Source organism: Elgaria multicarinata, chromosome 9, assembly GCF_023053635.1.
Source record: "Elgaria multicarinata webbii isolate HBS135686 ecotype San Diego chromosome 9, rElgMul1.1.pri, whole genome shotgun sequence".
NCBI lineage: Eukaryota > Metazoa > Chordata > Lepidosauria > Squamata > Anguidae > Elgaria > Elgaria multicarinata.
In genome coordinates, this window is record NC_086179.1 from 53,325,145 (window position 1) to 53,347,313 (window position 22,169).

The 22,169-nt window shown below is 38.9% G+C and overlaps 1 protein-coding gene across 1 annotated transcript in view; it reads right to left on the bottom strand.

Annotated features, from left to right (window-relative positions):
* The window catches only part of TRHDE (thyrotropin releasing hormone degrading enzyme), a 280,840-nt gene that overhangs the window by 72,436 nt on the left and 186,235 nt on the right, over nucleotides 1–22,169 (bottom strand). The window contains exons 8-9 of the mRNA XM_063133867.1: nucleotides 3,426–3,491; nucleotides 1,580–1,767 (exon numbers count right to left, since the gene is read on the bottom strand). Of these exons, the coding sequence (XP_062989937.1) occupies nucleotides 1,580–1,767; nucleotides 3,426–3,491 (254 nt within the window). The remainder of the gene's footprint in view (nucleotides 1–1,579; nucleotides 1,768–3,425; nucleotides 3,492–22,169) is intronic.

Consider the following 22,169-nt stretch of genomic DNA (forward strand, 5'->3'; position numbering starts at 1 on the left):
CACCAAAGTAGTGATTTACTCCGTTTATGAAAAAGTTACAAAAATTCCAAAAAGAACAGAACTGAATAAAACACAAACTGGCTTTAACTATTATCAGCCTGCATGCCCTCCCTAGCCACAGGCTGTACAGCGGTGACGTCACAGAAACCTGGAAACCAAAGCTGTCAGACTTCCTGCTATTGAAATGACCCATCCCATCTATTAGAATATCTTCTAAGATGCCGGGGAATGTTCACAAACATTGTAATATTTGAAGAGTAAACATCTACCCAAAGACCCTAGCAACCAAAGGTAAAGCAGTGGTGTGTGGAAAGCTGGGTTGGATTTCTAATGTATCTTCTGATTCTTCCTTCTCCTTCCGGAAACTAGCATCATCATTAGAGACAAAAATGCAGTCACCGTTCTTTTCAGGAGAGGACCTCAATTTCAGGAGAGGAATCTGATTTCCTCTCACTTCAGCCCGTTATTCCGTGACCTGCACTCTGGGATGATCAAGAAGAGATCCTGGCCCTCCTCTGTGTGATGACCTTTTAAGCACTACTTAAAAGGTTGTCACACAGAGGAGGGCCAGGATCTCTTCTCAATCATCCCAGAGTGCAGGACATGGAATAATGGGCTGAAGATACAGGAAGTCAGATTCCAGCTGGACATCAGGAAAAACTTCCTGACTGTTAGAGCAGTATGACAATGGAACCAGTTACCTAGGGAGGTTATGGTCTCTCCCACACTAGAGGCATTCAAGAGGTAGCTGGACAACCATCTGTCAGGTATACTTAGGGTGGATTCCTGCATTGAGCAGGGGGTTGGACTCAATGGCCTTATAGGCCTCTTCCAACTGTACTATTCTATGATTCTATATGTACACTTAAATAAATGTGTAGGAGCACACGTGGCAGAAAATGCCAAGACATGCGAACAATTAGATGAATGTTTTCTGTCAATTGCTATAGGGTTCCACTTGTATTTATAACAAATCCTACTTCAGAAAAGTACTTTAAACAGCTGTAGCATACCAAGACATGAATAAGTGCAATCATCTTCAACAAGATTGCATTCTTTTATCTCTCTTTTTTTTAAAAAAAATAAATGCTTAAGTGCCCTATTTAATGGACTTGGGCTTGTTTATCACTTACATATCTCTGCTAAATTGAATATGAGTTCAGTGCTGAAGAACCAAGAAAGCTTTTCCATCCCTGTGTTTAATGTTTGTTTAACTGTTCTTTCCTCAGTGCTAGCCCACTGGATTAGGTGAACATGAGGATAAATTAACTGGGATAAGACCATGGCCCTCCATCTGGTAATGCACTTTATATCTTTATCTCCACCTACTTAAAAATGTGCAGGATGTCTAAAAGAAAAAAAGAAGAAAAAAGATATTTAAGATGGAAAAGTGTAGATGCTGATAATTTAATGAAAGAATGGTGGTTGTGTTTTTAATAATTCATGGGAAGGCAATCCTGTCACATCAGTACTTTACTTATAATTTTCATTCAACCGTTTCTATGGGGATTTCCAATTACAAAACAATAGCATCAAGACAACTGCAAAGTAAAGCACTTCTACTAGGAAATGTAAATACCTGTTGTTTCCAAGGCCAGGATCTTTGGTTTTAACATCAAGGTCATAAATAAAGTGTTCTTGGGAGATTCTTATAACATTGTCTGCAGTTTCATTTCCCATGATAGTTATAACAGGATAACCCATCTGGAGTGTCCACTGATCCATTACTTCTTGGATATTCACAATTTTTCCAACCTTCTTAAGGGCCTTCAAAACAAACAAACAAAGAAAGAAACACAAACCCCTGTTTAAGATATTGATGCAATATCACTAGTATTATCATATTTACTCTTTTTTTAGGCAGGGGGGAGGTGATATTATTTGCATCACTTCTAAGTTCAATTTTTTTACCAGTGCACATACTATATTAATGTTCTATAAAGATTTATTATTCTAAGTTTGTTTAAAACAGACATAAACACAGCTGTGGATATATAATTAAAATAATTTCAAGGAATTGATACGCTTAATAATAAACTGAATTATTTAATTTAAACTGTAAAAAATTGCATCCATCGCTCTTCCCACCCGGTTTGGCTCCTGCCTGCAGGGCTTTGGATAAATAGAGGGATCTCTTAATTAGTTTACCTGATCATCAATAGCTAACAAGAAATAAGAACTGAAGACTATCGATTTTAGTTGCAATATTATTAAGAGAAACAAGATAGAAAATGGCTACAGGACCATTTTTATCTACTAATTTTAATTTTATACTAACCATTTAAACCATGAAACATGGTTCCAGTCAAGCTGCAGTTAAAGTCAATGCCACTGTAACTTTTAAATGCAGTAAGGGCAGACTAGGGAAAGTTTTTCCAGAACAGTAAATGACTAGAGAAGTAGGCACATGGTTTTGCACCACTTACCTGATCTCTTAACCTGATCTCTGGAGATTTGTAGTTGACTAGACCAAACCATAAGCAGTTTGCCTTCTAGTCAATTTCACTCCAAAAGAAAACATTGGAATGTTCTTCCTAAAGCTTATGTGGATGTGCACATATTCTGCTAACACTTAAAAAGAAGCCAATATCAGGAAAACCCTTTATCATTTCCTGGTTCTTTCATTTCTAGACCCACGTTGCTTCAGTTGAAATGAATATTACTGTCTTTTATCAATATTAATAAGGGTAATAGCTCAGCAATATGCATGTGATATTAAGAATGAATGAAGAATATATATCTTCCATATTACCTAGGGTAACCATATGAAAAGGAGGACAGGGCTCCTGTATCTTTAACAGTTGCATAGAAAAGGGAATTTCAGCAGGTGTCATTTGTATATATGGAGAACCTGGTGAAATTCCCTCTTCATCACAATAGTTAAAGGTGCAGGAGCTATACTAGAGTGACCAGATTTAAAAAGGGCAGGACTCCTGCAGCTTTAACTTTTGTGATGAAGAAGAAATTTTCCCAGGTTCCCCATATATACAAATGCCACCTGCTGAAATTCCTTTTTCTATGCAACTGTTAAAGACACAGGAGCCCTGTCCTCCTTTTCATATGGTCACCCTATAATTATTACCAATCTCAGTGTGATTCCAGTTTGTAAAATTCTTCTATGAAGGCTTGAGCCAGCCTGGAAGTCACTACCCCTAATTTCAGAAACCCGAAAGCAAATGGTGTTTATACAGCGGTAAGTGGGAGTCACTTGGCTTGTGCTCAAAGGCTTTCTAGTTTGAATTCAAATGCTTCAGTGTTGAGTAGTGAATGAAAACCAGGTTCTAGAACTACATATTAAGCTCTTTCCTAAGCACATTTTTTTAACTTGGAACGTACAAGTTTCAGTATGAAAATTTACAGCTGTTAATGTTAGCATAAAATAATAGCCACACTTGTACCATAAGCATGTTATTAAAGTTCTTTACCTCCGACAGTGTGTTCCATAGGTCCTTTCTGGCAGCATTGCCATACTTGTGAATGGTTAAATAATCCTACAAAACATATTTAAACCAGTCAATATTGTATAACAGCCAACATATTTCAAGACCAACTACTGAGTTCCATTGCTACAGGAACTGAATTATATGTTTTTTGTGTTTAAGGGATGTGTGTTCATCATGAATTAGAACACAAATATTTTCTAGAACACGTTTTCAGTATGTAAACAAAGGTAGTAATAAACAACTTCCAAAGTCATTATTCTTTAAATAAACTTTCATGCTCAATTTTTTGCCTCTTTTAATTCTCAGCTTTAGATTTTCAAACTGTTCTTTAGACTTGTGTATAGAGCTTCAGTGTCTATTTCCAGCACGTCTTGGCACCGCTGTGAAAGTTTCCAGAGATAAGAGCTGCTACTTATTTTAGCAGACCGTTTTGTGGTTAATGTCAAGAATCCACACTTTAGCCAGATCTGTTATTAAATATTTAAACAAGCAATAGTTTATTCAAACCACAGCCTTATTCCTAACAAGGTTTTGTGGGTCTGTGTCTCCTCTTTTGATTAAACAGAAATATATTATACCAATAAACCACACTGTACACATTCTAGTTTTGAACCTTTTTTAAAAAAAACCTTGTCTTTAAAAAAACACATAGCAGCTGTTCCACATATTCATAGGGAAAAGACCATATGGAAAGGAGGACAGGGCTCCTTTATCAATAACAGTTGCATAGAAAACGGAATTTCAGCAGGTATGCATGCAGCAGCAGGTGAAATTCCCTCTTCATCACAACAGTTAAATATGTAGGAGATACAGTAGAGTGACCACATACAAAAGAGGAAGGGCTGCTGCAGCTTTAACTGTTGTGATGAAGAGGGAATTTTACCAGGTGCTGCATACATACAAATGAAACCTGCTGAAATTCCCTTTTCTATGCAACTTTTAAAGATACAGAAACCCTGTCCTCCTTTCCATAAGGTCACCATACATATGCAAAGGTCCTAGAAATTGTCTTAGTACATGGTAGATCACCCAAATGTTTTTTTCAAAGAATGTGATTAATATATCTGACAAAGTAATTGTAATAGTGTTCCCTTTGGTTCATTTTACTCCTAAGTTTTTCTTCTCTCCTCCACCATGATTTCTTTAGTATTATGTTATACTAGAGTTAGGACTAGGTTTTCTAGACCTGGATTGGTTTTGTTGAGTGTTCTTGAATACCATAAACCAGGTGGGGAACCTGTGGCCCTCCAGATGTTGGATTCCCAAATCCCATCATCCCCAGCCAGCAGGGCAAACAGTGAGAGAAGATGGGAGTTGTAGTCCAACAACACCCTCTCTTGTGCCATAAAACACTCTAAATTAAATCTATAGCAAGATAATTATTTGTGCTTGGATTAAAGTATAAAATCAGAATGCATTAATACACATTTCATTTACCAAGTAGAAAAACGGATTTCCCCGCATCTGAATGTTCATCACCTTTACTTTGAGTAAATAGTAGAAGACAAGTCCTTATTTATAAGAAAATGATAAAACTGGGGGAGGGGGGGAAATTGTGCTGACTATGTTTTCTACATTGTGTGTGAATAAGGTACTTCAATAATAATTATCATTTGTGAAGCAAACTTTCTGATGTACAAATTGAAAGCGCTTGTGGCAGATTCGGCTTTAAATCTGCCAACTCATTGTATAAGAAGTAGCAACTCCCATATAATCAAAGGTTAGAAAAGCTAACTCAGAACACTGACTCACTTAACTACAATGCATAGTTTTAACAATGTCATGAAAATAAGTGCTACGAAAGACAGCAACATACATACAGCTCCCAACATACTGTGCTGCTATCTAAAAATAAAGATTATGAAATTTGGGGGTGGAATCAGTGGCTCCTCTAGAAGATGAACTGGCTACTTTTAAAATAATAAAAAGCCACAATAAATATATAAACAACTTGGACTACATTGCTCAGCCGTACTATTCTTACATGGGAGGTCACAATTGGATTTGATGTAATGGTAATGGTTAATGCCGGGAGTGGGGGAAGATTGCATGTGTTAAACACAACTTCACATGAGTCAAATAACTATGGTTGAGACAGCAGAGACAGCAAGTTCATGACAGGGTTGCAATCTGAACCCACATCCAGACTAATCACTGCTCCAAATTTGTTCTAAAATATACAGTGAAGACCAAAAAAGAACGATTTCAAATTGGAGGTATGCTACATCCAAGTAAGTTACTGTAGCGAAAACACAACAGCGTAAGGAACGCAAGGCATTTCATTTCCAGATCAGGAGTCAGAACTGGTAGATTCTACTGTATCCCAGTTATAATTTTAGAACCTTTCTAGACAATCATATGAACAGGACCCAAACAAAATCCAGTATTCTATGTTCAGATCACTGCCAGCAACGTTATATGGATTTCCAGAGAGGTAGCCATATTAAACTGTTGCAAGAGGGTTAAGCCCAAATTTAGGTGTGTGCAACTGGACTGGAAGAAGCAGATTTGCCCACCCCATCCTCCCCATGGTATTATGCCACAAATTTATTATGTTAGTCTTTCACATGTCACAAGACTTTTCAATATCATATGGATACCCGGATCCATTCCACCCTCTCCTGCCAAAATCCATTCCTGTCAATGCCAAATGTTACATTAGAATCTGATGCATCAAAGCCTCTGATGTGTCAAAGGGCAAATCTTGAAATGGATGAAAAATTCTTCAAATCCCTAAAGACTACAATGCCTCTCAGAGATTTATACAGCTCAGTCCTAAAACTAATGAGAGTTCTATGGTGCCATGATGAATATAAGAGTATTTGACTTCTATAATTAATGTTCCCTGATGCTGGTATAGACATGAGCTGTATATTTACACTCTCTTACGACACACAACAACCGGTGTGAAGCATCTCCAACATTTACTCCAGGAAGGCAATTAATCTTTCCTAACAGTCTACATTAGCCATTATGATTTATTTAATTTGTTCTGGAGAATACTTGCAAGACACAGAAAATGTTTCTGCATTCTTGGGCTCTTCCCTTACACACTGCATGCTTGGGTCTTCCTTTAAATTTCAAAACATGCCATTTCAATAATAATATGTGAAGCTATATAGAGAAAAATAATAAGGAGACATAACATTTGAAATGAAATGCAAGCTACAAAACTATGATACAAAGCACTTCTCATTATAAGGTATAATATTTTTGTACAACCCAACAGCTTTAGGGCTAGATTGATTGTTCCACACTCTGCCTTTAACAATGAGTGGCTTGTAAAATGAGAAACTCTACGATTGTGAGTTTTGCTCTTCCAGGTACTGCTGGGCAACACTCAAGGAAATGATAATAAAAGCAACATGCAGATCTCCTCCCAACAATTCCAGCTCAAGTGTCTTGCCATGGAAAAGGTAAGCAAACAAACTGAGTGCAATGTTCACAACCAAACTTATCTGAGCAGACACTCCATTGTTTCAGCTTTTCAAAATCTAGCAATCACTTCATTGGGCTTTGCTGCAATCACAGCAACATTCACAATTTTTGTTAATCTTAAAATGTACACGTTACAAATGCACAGGAAGAAACACTCCTTAGGAGTTTAATACTATCTTTAAGACTCCATCTCAGCCATCTACCAAGGCAGGGGAGGGGCAGCCACCACATGCGTACAGAAGTACTTTTCTGATGACAACCCTGTCAACAAATCCCAGGAAACTTGCTGTAAACGAAACTTATTTTAACTAGTGTCAGGTACCATCTGGATATTATTTTAAACAAACTTGAAAAAAACATTAGCACATAGTGACAATGTTGAGTGTTGAGACCAGATGCTTTTCCATTCCTCAGGGGCAATTTTCACCTAAGCCTCCGTGTTCTAGGCAGATGATTATCCAGGTAGTTCTTTGTAGCTAAGTTTGCATATCTGATTCAACTGGGAAATCAAGCCCTTGGAGTGCCATATTAATTCAAATTCCATCTATCCTCTAGAGATTTGAATTGTAACAGTTCTCCAGTTGAGACAGTGATTAAGTTGTAAATCAATAAACCAAGGGATATGTAATTCCTGCTCCAGGGATATAAAATTCCTGCTCTTACAAACATCCACAAATCTAGAAAGCCCATTTTTAAATCTATCAAGTATATTCATCTAGATTTTATTTATCTTTATTTATAATTAATACTTGGTGACAATTTGATCTTCCAAGTTTTTTAAACCTCTACTGTTGATGAAGTAACTGGATTAGGACTAAAGAGACAATTTTACATTTTGAGATCTGTCATAACAAAATACTTAAGATTTCCCTGGAAAATGTCCCTGGAAAATATCCAGTGTGAGGTGGGTGGGTGAGGGTCGTCAACTCAAAGACACCCTGAACTGTTCCACATCTTAGTACATTGAATGTCTGAGATTGCTAAATCTCCTCGTTTAATGTCTTGTAATGGCTTTTATGTATCCAAATGAAGCCATTAAGTAATTTCCCCCATGCTAACCTTTGAACTAAGACTGATAATGGGGTCATTTGAAATAAAGAAATAAGTCCAGGTAAAAAAAATATTTTAGAGGTTCCATCATATTAAAGAAAGACAGTTTTATCTTTTTCCACACCTAATATATTCCTTCATTGTAGAAAACAATTGACTATGTGTTTTCTCCAGTCTCACTCATATTCAAAACAATGATATTTCTAAGAATTGGTAAAGTTTTGCAGTTCATGCTGAATCTAAGCAGAAGTGTTCTTCTAGCCATCAGTAAGTAAATTTTATAAAATGTTTAATTTTGTCCACAGTGTTTTCAATTAAGAAATCCACAACTGTGTGTGCGTGTGTGTGATGCACTCTTGTGATGGGCTCAGCTGAAATCTCAAACAGGAGAAACTCTTTCCTCTTTCCTTATGAACTGTTCCTCAGTATATAAAGCCTTGGTTATTTTATGCCCCAAGCCCATTCTTTTAACTGTGGCCTTTCAGAACTGCCAGTTCCAATACATTTATCTGGGTCTTTTTCAGTATCCAGCATCCAAGGGAGCTCAGTGGTAGAAAATCTGTTTTGCATGCAGAAGGCCCCATGTTCGATCCCTGGCATCTCCAGGTAGGGCAGAGGAAAAACCCTGCCTGAAACCCTGGGAAGCTGCTGCCAGTCAGTGGGCTCTAACCATGGTGGCTAAGCCAGAAAGCCAGGCTGCGTTCAGAAGACACCTTAAACCATGGCTTTAGCCATGGTGAATAATGCTTTCTGCTTTATACACCATGGTTAAAGCCATGGTTTAAGGTGTCTTCTGAACACAGCCTGGCTTTCTGGCTTAACTACCATGGTTAAACAATACTGGACTAAATAGACCCATAGTCTGACTCAGTATAAGGTGGCTTCCTATGTTCCTATGACTCGGAAAGAATCCAGACCAGTTTGAATATTTATTTAAATATCTAGCCCAATAATGTATAAAGGGGAAAGGGGTCTATTTTTTACATGAAAAGGAATGCACAGGTGAAGGGAATTGAATCCTCCAACATAATAACTTCAATGCTTCACATATGTTTTCTCCAACCTGATTCATTTCTGGTATGAAAAATGTTCTGGGAGAAAAGTATTCATGGTGACACTAGGGAGAGTTAAAACAGGAGAGAGTTTCAGCTCCCCTCACCTGTACACTATGTAAAAATTAGACCCTCCCCACTTTGTTCACGAAGGAGGCAAACATGCGGGCAGCAAACATGGTTGGCCATATTACCTCTCTAGTTTGCCCGGAATACTTCATAAAACATCTTTGCTCCTAACACCTTAGGAATAGTGTTTTAAAATAACCACATGGAAATAAGGATCTGCTATATCATAAGACAAACTCAGAGAACCTTTTCTGTCACTTACCTGCTTCCTGTTCCCAAGATTTAATTCTGCTTATCAACATCGCCCCACCCATCCTGCCTTCTCAATTTCTAGAGTAATCCCTCAAAGGCTGACCTTAGAGTTGAAGCAGTATCATTCTAAGTAAATGAAAAACAGAGCAAAATAACGTGCTGTGAGGTGGCCTGATCTCTCAGTTTAGGGAGTGTGCAGAGGTGAATGTCATAATGAGGAAAGGCTGATACAAAAATAAAATTAGTAAACTACAATGAAAAATAGTAGAAGTCAAGCTGAGAGCGCATTATTTTAACATATTCCGAGACGCAAACGCACACACTAATGTCTTCATCCACCTGCCAGGCCAGCTGTCAATAGTATCCTTATCCCCTCAAGATACCATTCTAGCAAATCCAGCTTCCTACGGCATAAGGATGCCACACACATGCTCATAATTTTCAGAATGGGCCCCAATATCAATAAGAGGGCCCTATGTTGTGACCTAATTCACCAAAAGACTCATAGGGGAAGTTCCTCTTGTGCTTAGAAATCAAAAGCAGAGGAAAAAAGAACTTTAGGTGCTGCTAAATGTAGAGACTGAATGTGGAGGGAGAAAAATTCTTGACATTTGTTTTAAGAGCTTTACTTCATTCTGGTTCTGTTATGCTGTTACTGTTCAATCTCACCATTACTACAAGAAGCGTAGAGCAGTATTTGTTTATATTCACAACATTGCAGTAAAGATAATAAGGTTAAGATATAGTGACTTATCCGAGGCCACGCAGTGAGCTTCACAGCTAAGCACGTCTCTTAACCTGCTCTCCCACATTCAAACTGAACACTCTGGTTGCTGCATCTGATTTCAGAACATCAGTTCCCTGTGTTCCCAAATCATAATCAAGAGACCTATGTGACTATCTCTACAGGCTCAGTGATGCCCAGATTCTAACCTGGCTGCTGTAGGAAAACTAGATTAGGCTTCTGATTGTCCGCCCCTCCTTTCAGGTTGCAATCTAACAAAGGAAGCCATGGTGACAGCGAAAGTGGAATTTCAAGTCTAAAGAGCCTGCCTTTTAATGCCAGGTCAGTCACTGAGAAAAACATCACTTACCTGACCTGGCACATCCCTCATTGAAGGAATCAGCGGGAGTCTGTCTTTTCCAGATCTACCTGTCAAGTTAGTCCACACGTGTGAGGAGGGTAAGCAGGCTTCAGGTATTCTACCTCACTGATCAGATGTTCCATCCAGCCGTCTGCTAACTTTGAGGGCATGTTGCTGTGGTTGCTTGGCTGGAACAGGGTAGAGATTCTTTGGGTATACCACCCGCTGCTGGTCCCGCTGCTTAATGGTCTCCCTTCATAAGCTAGCTGGGATGATTTCAGGACTGATGTTACATTACACTAGGTTTCTTGTTGTGGGGGATTTCAGTTGTCACATGGACATTACTCAGTCAGGAGTGGCTCAGGATTTCATGTTCACCGTGGCAATCATGGACTTATCTGAGCTAATATCTGTCCCTATGCATGCCGCATGGCACACACTTGATCTGTTATTCTGTTCAGTGGAGTTGATGGTCTGAAGTGGAGTTACATATGACTGATGGCTTGGACAGATCACTTTCGGGTTAGTTTTGGATTTTCTGCCAGAATGATACTTCACAGGGGTGGTAGACTGGTTAAAATGGTTCATCAAAATGGTTTCTTGGATGTGTTAGAGGAGTTTCATACCTGGTCTGTCAGCAGTACTGTCAAAGCTTTGGCTGATATGTAGAACATGGAAATTACCTGGGCGGTTGACACAATTACTCCTAAACAACCTCTCCCTGGTTAAAGCTAAAGACAATGAACTAGGAGGGTCAACGGTTTGAATGCCAGTAGAGAAAAACATGGGATGAAACAGATCAATCATGGACTAGAGTCCAATTTATGATCTACTCCATGTTGGTGAGAGCAACAAAGAGAATTTACTTATCTGCACAGAATAGACCAGCAATGCTTTTTCATACTGTCAGAGGCCTTCTTCACCAGGATGCTAGGGCGGGGGGACTGAAAAGTTGGAGACTTGCTGTGAACCATTTGCTTCATTCTTTGTACATAAAGTTGCTTGGCTCCATCTCAATTTGAACTCCAACACTAGGGAAATCAGGTGGCTGTAACTTTGGCAACCACTTATACCATTGTTTTGGATTCTTTTCAGTTTGTAGTTCTTGAGGAAGTGGCCAGGGTGTCTGGAGAGGTGCAGATTACTTGACCCTTGCCATTCCTGCTAAATTAAATTCCTCACGGTAGGACTGACCATTGTGGGGGGAAATGATTAATATCTCCTTACAGGACAAATGATTTCCCTCGTTTAAAGAAGGCAGCAATACTTTGAAACAGTAAAAACTTTATTGAAGAAACCTTTCCTTAACTCAGCACACTTAGGAAATTACAGGCCAGTCTCAAATGTACAATTCTTGGCAAAGGTGACTAAGTATTGGAGTTCCATCTGGATGACACTGATTATTAAGAGCCATTTCAATTGGGTTTTTGGCCAGGATATGGGGCAGAGACAGATTTGGTTGCTTTGCTGAATGACCTGTACTGAGAACTGGATGGGGAGTGTACAGCCCCATTGGTCCTCTTGAACCTCGTGGGGGCATTCAATACCATTGACCATGGTATCCTTCTTAATTGCCAGGTGGGATTGGGTGGGATGGTTCCAATCCTTTCTTTTGGGTCATGTCCAGAAGGTGGTATTTGGAGATTCCTGTTCAGCACTACAGTTGTTGGCCTAGAGCATTGTCCCCAATGTTATTCAATATATATATGAAACAGAAATATCCAGAGCTTTGGAATGAAGTACCAAAAATATGCTGATGCTGTGGTTGCTACTCTTGAACATTGCCTAGGTTCAACAATGGGCTGGATGAAGATGAACAAGCTGAGATTAAATTCAGACAAGGCAGATTGCTGTTCAGCAGAAAACCTGGCTAGGAAAGGAGTTGCACTGGCCAAAAGTTCAGGTACAGATGCTACATGATCCTCAGATGGTGGTAGTGGCAAGGAATGTGTTTGCACAACTATGTTTAGCGTACAGTTTAGTTTATTACATTGTGGTTTGTCTACTGCAATGTGCTCTGCACAGGGCTAGACCCAAAGGCACAAAATGGTACTAAATGCATCAGCTAAGCTGCTAAGTGGTGCACACTATTGTGACTGTACCACACTATATGTACCACACTATATTAAAATATCTCCATTGTTTGCCAAGTGTTTTCTGTGCTCAATTCAAGGTGTTGGTCTTAATCTTTTTGAGTGGGATTTCTGCATTGTTCTTTTGTTCTACATGGTTCAGGAGACTGCTGTTTGAAGAAGGAAGGGAGGGTGACATCAAAATTTTATTTATTTAAGTATTTCTTTATGATGAACATTGCCAAGGCGGTATTCAACAATTCAAATAAAAACAATAATGTATGTATACATAAAAACAATCAAATCATGTTAAAATATTAAATATTAATATCATTATTCACAATTTAAAAGGCCAAATCTATGAGATGTGTCTTAACCCCTTTCCGAAAACCTGGGAGAGGGAGTCCAATCTTAGCTCTGAAGGGAGAGTATTCCACAACTTCGGAGAAAGCCCTTTCCCACACACCTCACAAATGGGCCTGAGCAAGTGGGAGTGTTATTAAAAAGGAGCCCCCAATAGATTTTAATAACGGGAGAGATTCATGATGGGGCAGGCAGCAGCCCCTCAGCAGCCAAACCCTAAGCCATTTGAAGATGTTACATCTTTGAACAGCTCTATGTGGGCCAAACTACAAATGATACTATGCACACAATTAACAATTAAGTGAATTATTTTTTACATAGCTGCAATGGGACCAGAACCCTGATGGGGAAAATAGTGGGCTTTAACCTTGGCATCCAATCTGGATCATAGCCCCTGTACCAATTTGCACTGGAAGGAGACTTCCCAATCACGCCAGTAGAAGCTTTCCTTTCAATATCAATAGTAGGTGCAAGACCCCAATCCAGACTGAGACCGCAATACGGGACAACAGGTTGATCCCAATGTGACAATCTGGATTGGGACCCCCATGACCATTATGCACACTTTAAAAACATTTCCATGCAATTGGTAATTGCATGATTGGTATCACATTTAATTTTCTCCTGTAGCCATAATAGACACATATGCAAAACCACAGAGTATTCTGTCACCTAGTGTATAGCGTTCTCTCCCTTGAATTGTCAAAAGTATGAATTGGAGCGTCTTCAAGAAGTGCAATGCAGCATTCATGTCCTGACTAGATGTAACGGCTGGGATTAAGTTGGTATGATAAGAATTCAGTAATATTTTAATCTTTTTGGATTTTGTATGTTTCCATTTTGTTTTTAATTGATAATCACAGTCCTTACTCTAAGCCTTTTATTGTAGCAGTGCCTACTAGATAGCATAACATCAACAATTACAAAAATAGGAGATTCAAGGAAAAAAAGAATACAAATTTTCCAATACATTAACATTTTGGAAACGGCATTCAAAAATGGTTGAAATGAACTAAAGACTAATGATATCATATGAAAAGCAACAAATGTCTACATTCTGTCTCTCACTCACACACCCCTATACCCACAAAATTAAATTGCAAAAGCATGTTAAATTACAGTCAGTCTCTAAAGGAAATTAAATGGCTTAAATGATCTAAAAAGCATGTTACCTGAATATTGAGGCAGATGGCTTGAATATTTGAAGAAGAGAAAACACAGTAAGATCTCCTGAAGTCTTTTTGACAGATGCTTGTAGTAACAGTGTTACTGATTAAGCTTACAAGTCCTTTATAGTATAGAAAACAAGGCTGCTCATACTGACAAAGTCTCTTATCCCTGGAAAAGTTCACTCTCAGTGCAGCTACAGCTGACTGATAGGCTCTGAGGCCCCTGGGACTTCAAATCTAGCTAACATCCATTTAGGCATGATGATAGATCATGTCAGCACTTGATTTCAATAAAAAAAACCCATACATTAAAAAAGCAGAATGTAAATAATAAAATTATAAAATTATATCAGATATAGGAAATTACTCCAGTTCTTATGTTGTCCTCTGCATAGGTCAACTTGTGTCAGTGAAATCTTTCCAGATTAAAGTACTTCCACATTTCATTCTAAGCAAGGATAGTAGCTGTTTATCTGATTCTGCCAGGCGCAAATAACCACTAGATTCTGCAAACCACAGGGCATGAATGATTAACTAAAACAGATGACAGCAGTGGTAGAAAGGGTTGGCTTTGTGAAACCTTGTCTACAAAGAGGCTGAAAGGATCAGAATGACTTCTGATTAGATGAAGAACCTGTGTGGATGAGAGCCTGATTGAGAAAACATTTGACATACGAAGAAGATGCTTGTGTATGAGACCTTGGCAATTGCACTGAAATGAGGACGAGAAAGATCTTGCTTGTTGACTTAGCAGCTGGTGAAGCCATAAAAATGACTGTCAGCACTGGCATTAGCTTCTGAAACATGCTGATATGAAATGTGTTTAAAAGACAATGGAAAAATTACAAGGACACTGGTGATGCTTCCCCCTGATAAAAGTGTAGGTGAACAGGGAAAGTGGAAAAGTCCTATGCCCATCTCTTAGCAACACAGAGAGGTCTGGTTCCAATTCTCATCAGTATAAAAAGACCAGAATGGAAGAATATGGGCAATTTGTTACAGGTTCCGCTTTACCCAATGGGATACAATTTTGAACCCACATTTATAGAAGCACAAAACAGGAAGCCCAACAGGAAGTACCTCATTGCAGGAAATAAGGACTGTTTTGGACTGACCCTGTTAGACTGTCTGCACAACAACAAATAACACAGGAAATTTCTTCCTCAATGTGTGGATTGAATGTATGGAGTGAGCTGACAACTCACAAGACATTATGGCAATGAAATTTTTGAAATGCTCAAGTTTGTCTGGATTGCATCTTGAACTTTGGAAGAACACTAAATCATGATGATTCAGGCATTATGCCAAATCATGATTTGCACTAACCATAGTTCAGAACACCAATCGTGGCTTGAGCTTCCAAGCAATCAGACAAATAATGGTTTAGAATTCCATATGTCTATTTTTCTTTTCCACCTGCTTGTCATTTATTTATTTTGGTTCAGTGCCCTCCAGGGACAGAGCAAGTCATAGTATGTCAATTCAGACATAACACCTCAGCATAGTTAAGCTGATGTCTTAACTGAGCCAGTATATTGGTCCAGTATTCTAGCTCTGTTTTTTTCCTTGAATAGAATAAAGTTAGAAGAGTCAGAAAGCTAATATACTTTACATTCTTCGTTCCATTCCAGGGTCTCAAACACAAAATCTCAAGCCCTTATTTCTCACTAATTAGCTATCACTGAATAGCTTTCATTGAGGTTCCATACGTACAATCGCTAGTACTTGTTGATTGGAATCTCTATTTCACATATAAGAATGCACTTAAACAGCAGGGAAGGCAGTGGGAAACATAAAGGTAATGGGAAAGCATGTTAATAATGAAAAGGGGGGGGGAAACAGCATTAGCAGGTGCTACCAAAGGTAACAAACCTACCTTTAAAAGAGTGTTAAGTGCTGTAATTAAAAATTCTTAAACTCTGGGCTCATCTACACCAAGCAGGATGTAACACTATGAAAGTGGTATGAAAGCAATATATGGTATGTGCCGTGGGTCCCAACAGTTGTCAGGGCACCTCAATACTGCTATAAAGCAGTAGTGTGGCTCCTTTTATATATCGCTTCCATACTACTTTCATAGTGGAATATCTGCTTGATGTAGATGAGCCCTCTGTTCATTATGAGTTACTTGATGGGAAGACCAATGATGGTGGACTTCCTGGAAGACAGCGTTTCCCTGCAATGTGCAGTTGCACTAATGAACTGGGTGCATTCTCTGGTACATTTTCAGTTCAGTGGCTGTTTATGAGCCATGAGAGCAATGAAAGAGCTCAGAATGTAGGGATACATGAGAATTTTGTTCCTGTTCATAAATTATACGAATAATTCACAACCCTGAATGCAAACACGAATGTAATTCTCAGAACATTTTTCTTGTGTGTGCATTTGCATTCGAAAATGTGCACTTGTGTAATGGTGCATTCCCCCCCAAAACTTGCATTTTCATGCTTTACCCAGGGGTAGGCAACCTTTTCAGACCAGTGGCCACATTTGTAATTGTTTTGGCCCCACGGACACGCTTTTCATTGGGGTGGGGGATTCTCTCTCTTCTTGCCCTATTGTTTGGATTCTCTCTCTCTGTTCTTGCTCCACCCCACAATATCTGGATCTTCTTTCTTCTTGTCCCCTGCCGCCTGGCATTGCTCCATTTTTTGCTCACCCAACCATCTAGATCTTGCTCCCCATGCACCTTCCCCAGTTCTTAACTGCAATTTCCTACCCCACGCACACACTGCTACCGAAGCTCTAAGGAGGCATCAGGAAGTCAGAAGAAATCTCCCAATTGGCTGACTTTTGGCTTCCTCTCAGCAGTGGAAAAAAGAGTTAATCAGTCGTGGGGAGATTTCAGCTCAGAGCTTAGGGAAGGTGCATGGAGCCTTTGACAGGCACTGTTGGGAGTCTTGGCAGGTGGAGGTGCACCCACACGCACTGTGTTGCTGACCCTTACTTTAGCCTATGGTGGGAAATGCACATTTTTTATTAGTAAAAATACACACTTTAAATGAATTTTCCCTGATCAAAAAACGTGTTTGGGAATGTGAACAAGGCGAACAGAGCTTCAATGAGGAATCTGAAGAACCTCAATAAACTCGAATAGTGCACATTCTCCCATCTTTGGCAGAATATGGGTGTGGGTGCAGAATTCACCTTCCTGCAAAATCACTTAACAGCTAATACATTTATAGCACGTATGATTATTTGGCAAACCCAGACTAAATTATACAAAAGAAAAATTATTCAGATATTCTGTTTGCATAATTTACCTAGACTAGAGAATTCAGCTTTTCTTGGTACAGAAATTGGATCACCTGGGCAGAGAATGTTAAATTTGTTGGCATGGAGTTAACATGGTGAAATCAGTGTGACATGTAAACCGAGAATGTGCCTTGGAATGTGCTCCAGAATCCTCCACAACACACAAAAAGTCCTCAGCAGACAAATGGATAACAATTCCCTTATAATGCGATCCAATGCACGTCTTCTCACATACACTGGATTGCCCTACTGTTATCTATTCAATGGGATGACAATTCCATTCAGTGGATTGTACTTCTAAGTAAGTGTGTATAAGATTACAGTCTAAGGGTTGCAAATTTGAAAATCACTGTTGTAATTCATGCATAAATCTCTAAATATTTACAAGATAAAAACAGTACTCTAAATCTTCTTTTTAAAAAAGCCCACTGACAATCACATTTAATGCAAGATGATTTGGATGAAGTGGGAATAGAAAAAAATTAGAATAATACAGCAGCATTTCTCTATTATCATGTCTGTTCTTTGTTTGTTTTAAAAGCTGCAGAATGCATCCCAGGGACTGTGTTACGAACACAGGCACAGTAATCCCTAATTGTATTTTGTTGTTGTTGTTCAAATGAATTAAGTATTGGATATTTAAAGTCACAGTGTTTGATGCTTTAGGTCTTGCCTTTCTCTGTATGAATGCCCTTTTGTTCTTGCACTTGGCACTTGTTCTAATTGCCTTCTTTAATTAACAATAATTGGCTAATGTTTAACATAATTTTAAACATGCAGAGCATATAAACATAAGATGTTATTATCGCTCCTCTTTAGTGAATACGCATCAACAAAACATCTTGATTTCACACTTGTACTAAACAGGTTGTTTCACACAAGGTCGTGATGCTTTATGCCATTTGTGCACGGCAGTATTCATACCATTTTAGTTCTCCATTATATAAGAAGCATGGCAATTCTTGCTTTTATTCAATGCACTATGAAGCTTCTTTTGGAGAAATGCAAGAGCATTTACCTTGATGCTACATTAAAAGGTGGAAATATACCATGTCATCCAAAAAAATTCAAGGTATAAACCTGCAACACCTGGAGGGGGGAGAACCATGTGTGTAGAGGGGACTAGGATTTACTGTATATAGATTATAAGGATTTAACTGCGGATAATCAAATGAGTTCTTTAGGCAATATCAATTTGGAAAGTCTAAAGAGTACTCTTCTTCACTCTGAGGAGAGAGTGTAATCCAGGCTTAACAAATTTATTTGCACAATTTCATGAGGCCTTTTTTCCTTTTTTTTTTTGCAAAACAATTGGTGGACGTTAAGAGATACTAAGGCTGGGTTCAGACAACATGATAAACCATAGTGATTTAAATAGTCGACGGTTGGTTATTTAACCCATCATGGGTTATTGCGTGGTGTTGCGGGAGGTTTTTTTAACCAACAGTTAGTTATTTGGCAGAAATAACTAACGCAAATAATCAACGCTGTGCAGAGTTGGTTATTTGAACCACCATTGGTTATTGTGTTGTGTGGAGGGCACCGTTGGTTATTTCCGCCACTACCACTGGTTATTTTGTCAGCCACAGAGTCACAAAGCAAGAGCGGTCTAAACAATCACTGCCGCTCTAGTCCAGCTGGCAGTATAGATTTTCAGCAGCAATGGCTGACTGGATACTAAGGGGGAAGAGAGGGCTGGGGATGAATGAGTTAACTCAGCATGGACTAATAGTCAATTCTGCAGTGATCCTAATGCACAGCATTCTTGTTCATTATCATGTTGTGTGGGAAGTACCCCCCTAAATAAACAACTGTTGAGCTGATTATTACCATACCATTGACTATCCTGTTGTCTTTATGCAGCACTACATCCTGAACCAGATGTTACTTTCTTCTTATTGTGATGGAGGAGGCCTGAGAAAAGTACTTGGGTGCAATTCTCTCCAGAACACTCCTGAGCTACAAAACACTCTTAACTAAAACTCAAAGCTACATATCCAACTTTTCCTCATTATTTTTAGATAATGATTTTCTTGAGTGTGATTAATGTATGAGCAACAGAGAACCTTGCTATAATGTGAATACTGCCAAACAGTAAAGTATAGTGGAGGAAACTGTTTTGAGAAAATGTAATGTAATAGGGAATTTTGAACATATGTAGAAGTATTGAGTTATTAACAAGTTCTGGAGAACAGTGAAATGATTTAATCCTGAAATAACGGAATATTTACCTCCGCAGGATCCATTGGCAATTTGTCTAGGACTCTGGAGTTCTGGGGAAAGTAGAATTACCATAAAACTGGAAAAGGGTAACAAACACGATCAAAGGGCTGGAGCAACTGAAGACCAGTTGTTGGACAAGGAGGGGAAGAACTGAGGCTTCTATAGAATTAATATGCTACTAGCATCTAGAATGGCACTATACAACAGATGAACAAGTAGGATCATTCCATCCATTAATTGATGTTTGTTGTACGTCCTGGGCAATATACAGAACAACAGTTTCTACAGAACATGAAGAAAAGCAGTGAAAAAGAAAAAGAAAGTAACTACAGAAAAACTAGGAACTTACGTACAACTTCAGAAGCTGAAGTAATGCCTTAATAGAATATGAAGAACAATCAAAGTCCACACACAGACATTGATTTCAATTTTATTAATTATGATAGATCATTGTATAGGATGGTTTCATTCTGGATTAGACAACATTGGTATGGAACAATAGTCTCTTCAGACAATTGCCTCTACATTTTCAGGGGATGCATGGAGAGGAACAAGGCTGTGTGTTGACTCCTCCACATAACTGATGCTCCTGATTGTGTTGAGAAGCATTTCAGATCTTTGCCAGGTGCGCAACAGTCTGGGTGGGGGCTGAAGCTAACAAGGACACACATACTCCTGCATGTTCCCTATTCCATGGAGGCAAAATCTGATAGTGGCTGCATTATGACTTGAGTTGATAATAGTACAAAGAAAAAAGAAGTCTCAAAAATAGGTCAGATAATCTATGACTGAAGGCCATACTAAGCGTTTATTAAAGCATCCATGGCAGAACTATTCATAATACCTTCTCTACTCTCCTTTCTTTTTAACCCCCCCCCCAAATGGTGTTTTTGTGTGTAATTTCATGAAAAAATGGGTAGAGGACGAAGAATGAATCCTCACCTCCTGGAGTGCTACGGTCCTTATCTGTATCGGGGTCAGGCACACTGATAGGAGAATAGAGAAAGCCAGCACACTAATCTCCACTATGCATGCTTTGGCCCTGACTCATCATAGGAGGTTTTTCTTTCAGTTTTCAGATATTTCAGATATTGTTTTGTTTTATTCTGTACAGCGCCATGAAAATTGATGGCGCTTTTTAAATAAATATTATTAATAATAATGATAATAATAATTTCTCTTGGCGTTTAAAAAAGACAGCAATACAATCCTGAACTGTGAGTCATCGGGCATGTCTAGACGATGCCTTATCCCAGGGATCACCTCAGGATCATTCCTGTGTGTCCACATGACACACAGTGGATCCCAGGGGCAGGGACGGATGATCCCTCCATTTCCCCGGGATAACCGGGATGGCTTTTAGCCCGATTTTCCCCACGGTCTCGAGATCATCCCGAGACCGCGGGAGGTGTTGGCGGGCATTCTGGTTTCATCCTGGCTCCTCGTGAGAAAATTCGAGGAGCTGGGAACCAGGCACAGGGCATGGAGCTCTTCAAGCACTCCATGTCCATCAGGGGTGGGGTGGGGTCGGGGATTTTTCTTTCTTTCTTTTTTTAAACTTACTTTTGCGCTGGAGTGCAGGTTGATTCCAGGTCCTCTCTTTTAAAAAAGAAAAGGCAGGCGAAACATCCTCCTTCCTCCCCGGACATCCCATGCCACATGTGGACTGAGGGGGAGGATCTCTCAACCAGCATATCGCGAGATCCTCCCCCTCCCCTCCCCTGGTGTAGACATGCCCATCATGCAATGGGAGCTTTATAAAGACCATGCTACAGCATAATAACTGTGGTCTTCTGAAACAATGTGGTTTCATAGTCCATCATGACAAAACAATAACTATTTGGCCAGCAGAGCTCACTCTTTCACAGGCACAAGGACAGGCAAACCTATGCGAAATGGAGGAGGAAGGCCCACATGAGCCTATGGCATACTTTAAGGTTCCCATAAGCAAAACCAAAAATGTCCCCTAAATGCATTTACAGCAGTATTCAAACAAACAAGCTGGAAAGCATTCAGGTTCTACTGATTTGGAAATTACAAGCAGAGAGAGCAGGTCAAATTACAATAAACAAATATCATTTAAAAAAAAACATAGGCCTGGTTAAACAGAAACTGGCATCCCTTCCAACTGTTCATGACATCATAAAATGTCTTATGACATAATGCAAGAACACTGGGTTTACTGCAGGCCTTTATTCATGCATTTTTTTTAAAAAAGAAGAAGTTTATATTTGTTTCTCTTTCAACCCTGAGTGCAATTAACAGTAATAAAATAAAATTAAAAAATGCTACCAAAGAGGCATATGTGCAATTAAATGATTATCCTCAAGCAATCAGCTTCAAGTACTAAACTAAGAGAAATAATATTGGTATCTTATAAGCCTTCCTGGAGCCAAAACTTATATAGAAATTAGTATAATTATAATTTCAGAAGCTCTTTTCCCCTTTGCAATTTACAGTAATCTGAGATAATATAGCTGTAGTCTGGTTTCTTAAACCCCATCTACTGTACACTGTCAATCAAGATTTTTTTAAAACAACAACAACAACAACTCACAATTCATTTAAATGCAGTTCATTTAAAAATCAAAATTAGGCTGTTTTTAAATTCCTACATACATTGCCTTAGGCAAAATAAGCACTGGAAAGAAACACGCAAAAGGGAAATGCCCTTAGAAAGTACAAGCCACATTCACAA